At 33.2% G+C, this 10316-nt stretch overlaps 1 protein-coding gene across 2 annotated transcripts in view; it reads right to left on the reverse strand.

Annotated features, from left to right (window-relative positions):
• Positions 1–6765: 6765 nt before the first annotated feature.
• The window catches only part of LOC134261402 (protein FAM53A-like), a 17718-nt gene continuing 14167 nt past the window's right edge, over positions 6766–10316 (reverse strand). For both annotated transcript variants that reach the window (XM_062743850.1, XM_062743849.1), the window contains exons 4-5: positions 9118–9833; positions 6766–8920 (exon numbers count right to left, since the gene is read on the reverse strand). In XM_062743850.1, coding sequence (XP_062599834.1) covers positions 8618–8920; positions 9118–9833 — 1019 coding nt within the window. In that variant the 3' untranslated portion in view covers positions 6766–8617. The remainder of the gene's footprint in view (positions 8921–9117; positions 9834–10316) is intronic.

Here is a 10316-nt window from a genome sequence, read left to right on the forward strand (position 1 = left end):
AGAGTTAATACATATATATAAAAGACATGATGATCAGTGCTTTTACTGCAGAATTAAAACAAAATCTAAACACAATTTTCTCAGAGGAACAGCGTCATATCAAGAATTATTTTTCCAGAAATTGAATATAATTAGTGGGAGGGGGAAAGTAAAGCTCATTTTCTGGGTGATGTATTTCAGGTTTGTCTGCCTTTCCATTTTAACCAAGAATTTCTATAAGCAGTGTGTACCAGGGTCACGAACTGTGATAATACTCAAGTGTATAAATATAAATATTGTACTTAAAAGTAGGTGTAGTTAGAAGTTAAGCTAAGTCTCAACTCCGTGTAGGAATTGTAGGCAGATTAGTTTGTAAATATGTGAAATCTTTGCTGTCAATACAGATGTAACTTTATTTTCTGAGAGGTAACTTATAATGTTAACAATTCACACTGAATTAGTGGTCTTGATAAGCTGTAGACTACACACTGATATCAATGCTGACTGAATAAAGCATGTTAAGGTGCTATAATGTAGACTGATGAGTACGTGGCACAAAACAGTGTCTTTTTTCTCCTTTTTTAGCTCTACTGGTCAGAGACCAGAAGAGCTTATGCGATAGTAAGGTGTCCGTCGTCCGTCCGTCTGTCTGTCTGTCTGTCCATTTTCAAAACGCTACTCCTCCTACAGTCTGATTTTAATATAACTTGGCATACAAGTGACTACACAAAGATACATAAAATAGTGCATCGGATTTTGATTTCGATGAACGGTGTTGCCATGGTTACTAAAAATAGAATTTTGTGTGAAATTCCTTTAAAACGCTACTCCTCCTATAATTTTGATCTGATTTCAATATAACTTGGCACACAAATAGACTACACTAAGGTACATTAAATAGTGCATCGGTTTTTGATTTCGATGAACGGTGTTGCCATGGTAACTAATAATAGAATTTTCTGTGAAATTCCTTTAAAATGCTACTCCTCCTACAATTTTGATCTGATTTCAATATAACATGGCACACAATAGACTACACTAAGATACATAAAATAGTGCATCGGTTTTTGATTTCGTTGAACGGTGTTGCCATTGTTACTAAAATAGAATTTTCTGTGAAATTCCTTTAAAAATTTACTCCTCCTACAGTTTCGGTCTGATTTCAGTATAACTTGGCACACAAGTAGTCTACAAAGATCACATAGAATAATGCATCGGATTTTGATTTCAATGACGGTGTTGCCATGGTTACTAAAAAAAGTATTTCATGTGAAATTCCTTTAAAACATTACTCCTCCTACAGTTTTGGTCTGATTGCAATATAACTTGGCAAACAAATAGACTACACTAAGATATATAAAATAGTGCATCGGTTTTTGATTTTGATGAATAGTGTTGCCATTGTTACTAAAAATAGAAATGTCTGTGAAATTCCTTTAAAAACTCCTTCTACAGTTGTGGTATGATGGCAATGGCTTCTTTTTTCGTCCTTTGTTATAAGTACAAACCTAGAGCATCAGACTTCTTCTGAGCATCAGGAAAAATTTTCACCAAAGCAGTTTCCTAAGATGGCCTTGTGACCTCTTTCCCCATTAATATTTTCCATTTGATGTTTTTCTTTTTTTCTATTGTCACTTTAGGTGACCAGAAAAAAAATAGTGCTAATACATGTACTTTAAAGGTTTCTTTGTAAATATTTGTACCTGGTTGAAAAAGGCTAGACATGCATATAGAGTGTACATGTATTTATACCATCTAAGATAATTTATAGAAAACTTACAGAGTTCACAGCTTATCCCTTTATTTTGGTGCCATATCTGTATCCCAGGAATTCCCATTTGAAAGATTTTTCTTGCATTAATCATGGTCCCAATCAAATCACATATCTATCAAAAGTATGTCCTATATCCCAGAGAGTTGCTACAGTAAATATAAAATGCAACCCCCCCCCCCCCAATAATGTATGAGCAATTATAAACTATGAGTTGCTCAAGAAAATGTCTCAAATATGAATCAGAATTGCTTTGTTTTAAAATATGAAAGAAAACATTAATCCACTGCTGTGTGTTTGTTTGTGGGAATAAAAGAATTGCCCTGGAATTTACATTTCTATCAGCATTTAGTGTTTTACTTATTTGTACAGTATTTACTGCCAAGTAAAACAATTGTTTTATCATATGATGTGCAATATTTATTTTTATGTGATAATGTTCTTGATAGTCAGAAAAAGTTGTTGCAGCTCTAACAAGATCATGCATGTTAATAAAGCATTTAGGCAATGCTCTGTGTCTTTATCCTTGAATCCCATCAGTGATTATAGCTAAATGTTTACATTCTGTTCCTATTGATATTTACTTGTACTATTTATCCTTAATGAGATTACAACTTCTACTAATTTAAAAGTATTTTGTCTTCTTTTTTCTATTAAATTAAAAAGTACATCAAGTATATGTCAAATTGGTTATATAATTTTTCATTGATCAAGCACATGAAAATATTAGTGTTAAGTGTTAAAAGAGGAGTAAATATAAATAAATGTTCAGTGTTTTGAATATAGGGCAAATTTACATATTGGAAGTTTGTAGTTATTATGAACTAATGGATTCCATGACATAATGTTTTAAGAATTGCTCTAATTTTCTTTGAATTTTTGAAATGTACCAGCACACACATAACCTTCAATATATAAATAACTTAACACTTGTAAATGGTTTCTACTTTCTAAGCAAAAACTTTTAAAGTGTTCATGTTTTTCATTGTCTGAAGAAGGAGGATTTTTATGATTATTTCAATTTTAAAATTGTTAGATTTGTGATGAATTTTCTTGAGTGTTAAGATTAAGATTTTTTTAAGCACACATATCTGCTTTGCTGTAAATCACTTAAAGTACTGCAAACCTGATGATCCCAGCTTCTGTGTATGATAGTTTGATATTAACAAAAAAGGGTCTTAAAACAAGTAGACTTCATTGTGTTTCTGCAACCATTTATTTGCTTTTTTTACTGTTAAATTGTAATTTAAAAATTGCATAGACCTAGGTCAAGAGATTAAACATTTAAAAATAAAAAAAATACTAATTGAAATTTGTTGCTGATTATTTTGTTTGCATCTGATTGATGTTTCATCCCTACATTGTGCCTCCTCCAGAGAGATGATCTTGTGTATTCGTTAAAATGTTGTAGAACTTGGATATCTGTACTTTGGATGGGATAATGAGATAACGAACAGAATTTTAGCTCAAAAGTTGATTAAATATTTCAAAATGGGATCCCTCCTTTTCAATGAATGAAGCAAACAATATTGAATTGAGAATACAATCTTGATTAAGCAGAAGTTGAAAGGTGAACCATCTACATTTGAGCATTTATTTTTCTAACTTGAAAATGAAGAACATCATGAACCCCATCATCTCAAGCCATGGTCTGGAGTCCACATATAGCTCTCTCCAGAATGGGAGGGGATCCTACAAAAGGCCTTGGTTTGTGACAATGCATGGACACCTTGATCTTGAAACAAGATTTTTTGAACATAATGCAAGCTCATATTAAAGTCTGGAATGTAGCTTGAACTAGCATTTAACCTCAGTCTGTAAAAGTACTTCTTGGAGTACCTGAACTGAATTTAAATTATTCAAATACACTCGATGACAGATGGAATTCAAGACTGGATCCAATGAAATTAAGCATAAAGAGAACTGCAGTGGAAATCTCGAGCAAAATTATGTATCCATTCAAGGTTTACTTTTTAAAAAGCACTTCCACTGGTGTTTGAATGCGATTCAATTGTTCAAAGATCTGTAATTTGGTTCTTATATAATACACTATACATTTTCACTTTCTAAACCAATATTTCCTTTTCATTAATCCTGCACCGGTAATTGCTTACAAGATAAACTTAAATAATTGAACTGATCTTTAATATACACAATTCCTGAATCAAGTAGTACTCCACAGTGTGTACTGTCATTCATGTTGTAAGTGTGCAAATATTTGACATTTTCCATAGATAGGAGTAGTGTAACCTATAATGACAAAAGTTTTGAATGGACTTAACACTTTTTAGCTTACCTGAGCTGAAAACTCAAGTTAGCTATTCTATCATCTCTTGTCTCCGTTCATCCATTAACTTCACATTTTCAACTTCTCAAGAACTACCTTGGGAGAAAGGGAGTGAAAAATATTAAAATAAAAGGTCAAGTCCCCTTCCAAAGGGAGATATAATAAAGAAAAGACAAAAATTGGTAGGGGTCATTAAAAAATCTTCTCAAGAACCACTGGACCGGAAAAGATGATAGCTATGTGAAAGCATCCTAGCAGGGGTATAATGTGGATTCTAATTTGTTCTAATCATGACCCAGTGAATGGGGCCTAAGTTTCCAATATACATAGTCATGTGGGCATTGTGGCCCATGGGCCTCTTGTTTCATAAATATGATCCAAGGTTTCATGATGCATCAATTTACAAGATATGATGATTCAAAACCTCTCAGTATCTGAAGTAATTAAATGTTTTGAAATGACTTGCCTTGAAATTTCATCAGTAGATAATTATGATGATCTCCTTTTTGGTTTACACACTTTGTGATGCCTAAACTGCCAATTTTTACAGCAATCATTTGCTAAGATATGCATCAAAATCATTTGAAACAAGAAGTTTGTAAAACACTTGTGCCCCCCTCCCCCAATAATTGGAATTTTTCTAAATCCAAGGGATATAGCATCCTGGCAGGTGTATAATGTAGATTCTAATTTGTTCAAATCATGACCCTGGGGTAGAATAGGGCCTCAATGGATATTACAAGGGGGGGGGGGGGGGGGGGGTAGTGAAGAACAGCACTTTTTTGCAAAGAAAAAAATATAGTCATGTGGGCATTGTGGTGTAGGGCCTCCTTGCTTTCAAAAGTTACATGCAGGTTAGGTCAAACAAAAGGAAATTGATAGTAATGGGAAAAAAAATATTTGGTGTCAAAACCTCTCACCCACAAAATAATTTAAATGTTTTGAAATAGACACATTTGCCTTGAAATTTTTTTTGTAGGTTAGATAATTTTGTTTTGATCTCCTTTTTTGTTTACACACTTTGTAACCTGAAATTTTGTAAACTGCAAATTTTTTCAATCATTTGTGGATATCTTCAAAATCATAATTGAAACATGATATATTTTTAAAAATTGCCAGATCCCCTACCCAAAACAGGATTTTCATGATATTCTTATGATAAATCTGTATACCAAAGTTGCAAAGAAAATAAACAAAGTTTTTTTTATAGGTTAGAATTTTGTCTTCAAGGGGCATAACTGTGTCAAAAATCCCCCATTTCACATTGCTTCCTAAATATTCCATGATGAAATTTGCATACCAAATTTCATTTCAATATGTTCAACCTCTGCAAAGAAAAGAAAATGAATGGAAACAGCAATAATGCCCTCCCTTCTTCAAGAATTTAGGAAATTCAAAATATAGGTCAGTGTGACCTACTTTTGAGTCAATGTGACATGAGGTCAAATGATTCATCAACTGTCAAGATTTGAGGATCCTTAGTCCTTATAGTGGGTAAAATATTATTATCAAAGTTTTAATTTGAATTTTATACTACTTGAGGATGCCTCCTTATCAATATAGCAAATAACTTTGCTGTTCTTGAACAGATTGGGAAAAAAATTTAGAGATTTTTTTTAATCCCCCATTGTGGCCTCACCATACCCCTGGGGGTTATGATTTGAACAAAACTGAATCTGAACCACCTGAGGTTGCTTTCATATAAAGATCATGGTTTTGCTGTTCTTCTGAAGATTTTTAAACTTAAGATATTTTCCTGCAAATTCCTATGTGAAATTTTGATCCCCCCATGTGGCCCCAACCTACCATTGAGGGTTATAGTTTGAACAATCTTGAATCTACTTACTTAGGATGCTTCAATCATGGCTTTGCTTTTCTTGAGAAGAAGATTTTTAAAGATATTTCCTAATATATATTTCTATGTAAAACTTTGATCACACATTGTGGTCCCTGCCCCTGAGGGTCATGATTTGGACGAACTTGAATCTACATTATGTTAAGAAGCTTTCACATAAGTTGTATCTTTTCCAGCCCACTGGTTCTTGAAAGATTTTTAAATACACCCCCCCCCCCCAATTTTCACTATTTCTTAGTTACCTCCCCTTGGAAGAGGTTGGCCCTTATTTGAAAAAACTTGAATCCACTTTACCCAAGGATACTCTGTGCCAAGTTTGGTTAAAATTGGTCCAAAGGAGAAGAAATTGTGAAAGGTTTAAGTCAATGACAAGACAATGGACAAATTTTGATAAGAAAAGCTCACTGGTCCTATTCATATTACACAATGTAAACAATGTTCCATCTTCACCATGCAAGATCAAAGGACATCGTACTTTATTTCTCTCCAGGGTAGGATACTTTCAGGGAAAAGCACAAAGGATGTGATGTCATGCCGAGTGAAAATATAGTTGAATTAAATCAATGTTCTCTTTTCAGAATATAATGATCAGTAGGACTCTTCCATTGAACTAAACCAGCATGATGCAAATGCAAGATTAAATTGAAGGATTATTCAGTGAGCTCTCTAATGGAAAGAAATGTCTGAAAAAAAAATGAGAAGCCTCCTGTGTACATCTATTACCGGTATATGATAATGTAAATTGAAATTTCCACAATGCAATGTAAACATTACCTCTCAATATTTACATTAATTTCAGGGGGGAAATGCACCCCTAAGTCAGGAACATCGCTAACAGCTTAAAGACCATTTGTTTGACTCAGAACACAAAAACAGAATAAATTTTCATTTATTAACCACATAAATTTAACAATGCCATGATTTGAATCAAAATGTGTCTCTCTCTAATTATGACACACAGTAACACACTTCAGCATCTGTATGGTGACTGGGAAGTCGATATACAGCTTTGTTCTGTTTCTATACATGAATATCCAGTGTACAATATGTAGATGAATTAAAAAACAAACCTTACTCAAAGCAAGGGAAATGCTACAGCAATAAATTTGACGCCAATCTACTTGGCTAATTTTGACACAATTATCCCTGAATGTATCTGTCAATAAAATCAATTACTTAGTCCTGTTTCTGTATGCTTTCCATATTGATCCCATCTAGTTAATTAGTTCTAAATATATAAATAACATTTTTTTAGATTTCATTGTGTATTTCAGTACATTATATGTGTTATATTCTTCACCAATTCTTTCCTTTTCTGTCACACAATAATTTGGGATTTGATCAGAATATACATTGTACTTTACACCCAGACTAGCTTCTATAATTAAATTGACAATGAATGTTCTGTTTTTTAAAAACTTTGCTTTCTAAAAAAAAAAAACAAGATGAAAAAAAATGTACCACAAAATGTAAAAATGTATTGATATGAAAAATGAATATGCCATTTGTTCATAAGACATTGAATAACAAAGACTTCATAAATTGATATGCCATTAATTTCACCATTTTCTCAACGATGAGTAACAAAATATCAAAAGTTAAAAAAGAATAAATAGTTGACTTCATGTTGTGTTGATAAAGGGGGGAATTACAAAATCTAGGTACTTTATTTAAAAAATCCAAGAAATTCACATTTTATCCTACATGTATCTAGCTTAATATACCGGTATGCAAAAACTTCTGAATTAAGACTAAATAAAATATTACCCGGTATACAAACTTTATTGGTTCATGGCTTCAATAACGGGAAATCAAGCAAAGTTTGATCTAATTAGGCAAAATTCTAGCAAAATCTAACATAAGTATGAATCTTATACCTTATCAAAAGAAAGATATCATTACAAGTCCAATTGTCCAGTCATTTGCATTGAGTCATAATTATCAAGTGGATTTCAACACTTTCATCTTGTAGAAATTGCTAAAAATGAAGGACTTAAGTTGACATTAAATGCCATTATACATGTATATATTAAATACATAAGTAAAAGTAATAAATAGAAATGAGACAGGCATATTTGTGGGAGTTCAATTCTAAGATATATGCTGAATTAAGATAAGATATTTCACAGCTCATCAATTTTACCATGTTTACAAGTAGCTCTTCATTGCAAAATTTAATTCAATAAAAATTCACTAAGATGAATTTACCCAGGATATGAATTTGAGTTTATGTAATTTTTTCTTTTTTCTTTTTTTAAGTAAAATGTTGTATTCACAATGATGAAAATATGTAATTGTTTATGACTGGAATGTTCCCAACAGCTACATGTGATTTCAAACATTTCTAAACTGATCAAGATATTATTCATAAATGCAATGAATTTGATGTCACTGAGGTATATATACATGTACAAAAAATTCTTTTAATAATCTAAAGCATTTACGAAATGATATACTTTCACTTTCATGTATGTATATCCACATTGAAAAAAAAAAAATGAACATACATGTCCAGGTTTATTATCAATGCAATGTTATTCAAATTGCAATGTTATTTTAAAATTACTTGGACGGAAACATTTTGTACAGAATAAAGAAAAAGATGCAATTAGTTCTCCCCATGTGTAAAATTCAAAACACTATAGAATGTACAATCAGAAAAAAAAGTATTTTTAACATTTCCAATTTAAAAGAAAGACAGAAAAGATGCTAGGACAGACAACAGTTAATTTGTTTCAATTTGTTCTAAATCTAAATCCTCTTGAAGAGTGAAGATTTCCTCCACTTCATCCGAGTCACCCAGAAGCTTGACAGGTCCATCTTCCTCTTCCAGGTCATTAGGGTCACGATCCAGGAACTCAGCACTGCTTGTTCTGCCTTGCTCCATCTCTGTGATAGGACTGGTGCTGGACTCCATGGCTCGGCTGAGAGGGACGTCTTTGTCCAGAGGAGAACTGGCAATAGGCATGAGACTCATGACCGACTCCAGCTCCTCATGGAATCGTGATACCCGTGACACCCTCCCCTTCTACAACCAACAATGATAAATATGTATTAAAACTGTATACACTGAATGCCTGTTCCAAACATTTCCAAAATCATATACAATTTTTATCAGTACCAACACTCACATGCATACAAGAAACCAAACTGCAGATAAAAATTTGGACACTGCTTGACTAGACTGAATGATATTCTAATGAGAATGAGTAAAAGAACACAGACCTCTGTCATTTTTAGGAAATTCAGGGCCGGTCTCTGATCATGGTCCCTTCGTCGTTTGACTCCATACTTTCTGTCATGCAGTACAGAAGGTTGTGAACGACATCGAGGAATTCTGTGTCGGTGTGGGGATGACTGAACTGACCCAATAAATACAGGAACACTGGGAGTAGACCCTGCTGAAGAGCTAGATGAGATTTGGTCCTCATATGAAAGACTACGGTTGTCAAAAGCATGAAGCTTTAAGTATGAAACGTCATGACGACCCGAACATGTGGAAGTGGATGATGGGCGGGGAACAGGTGATTCTGGTGGGGTGAAAATATCAGGTGGTATATGTAACCCTTGACCTCCTCCCGGCTCAAAATGGAAATTTGTGGGAGCTATACTAATAAAATCTGAAGTCTGTTGGGTGAGGTCACTGTAGTGTGAAGGATTTAAGTAACACAGATTTGTGGGATGTTGTCTGTCACTGGATATCACAGCTACTGGCTTCCAGACTTGTGTCTCCTGAGGTTGCCATTTTTGTGGACACATTTTATCTGCGGGCACAGACAGCGAACGACAGTGTCTCTTTGAGGGCGGATCCACCTGGCAGTTGGCATTTTTGTCACATACTGACTGGTCCCTATAGTTTTCTGGGTAACTCTCAAAAGGAGAGCCACCTAATACATTGTCTCTTTCATTAGAGTTCAACTGTACTGTAAATACCTTTTTGTCTGCAAAAGAAAAAAATATACGTGTGTAATATATTAAAGCAAAATTACTAATTTTCCTAGCAATATAATTTTTATTGTTTCTATGGTAAAAAGCCTCCCACATTAAGACACAAATTCATATCCTACATGATATGTCAAGTTTTATGTAGAACAATCAACACCTGTCAAGTTTTATTAAATCATTTAGCATTTTTTTTTTTTTAATTTCATTTTTTTAACCAAAGAACGAGACACCATGTTTGGGATCTTTGTACACTTTTTAATCACAATTTAAAAGTGCCATTTTACTGATATCTGAAATCAAACTGATCCTGCAATCAATACATGAAGATACGATATACTGAAAAAAAAAAATTCAAATTCCATTCTCATGGCTGTAATGACCAGTGTTTTGATAGTGATCTTTCCTTCAATTTCATCCACAAATCTCCTGATTTTATGTGACTTAAATCTATGACAAAACATTTACCATTATTTGTAGAC

The sequence above is a fragment of the Saccostrea cucullata genome, unplaced genomic scaffold (genome assembly GCF_032062105.1).
Source record: "Saccostrea cucullata isolate Sc308-1 unplaced genomic scaffold, CSIRO_AGI_Scuc_v1 ctg559, whole genome shotgun sequence".
In the NCBI taxonomy this organism is placed as follows: domain Eukaryota; kingdom Metazoa; phylum Mollusca; class Bivalvia; order Ostreida; family Ostreidae; genus Saccostrea; species Saccostrea cuccullata.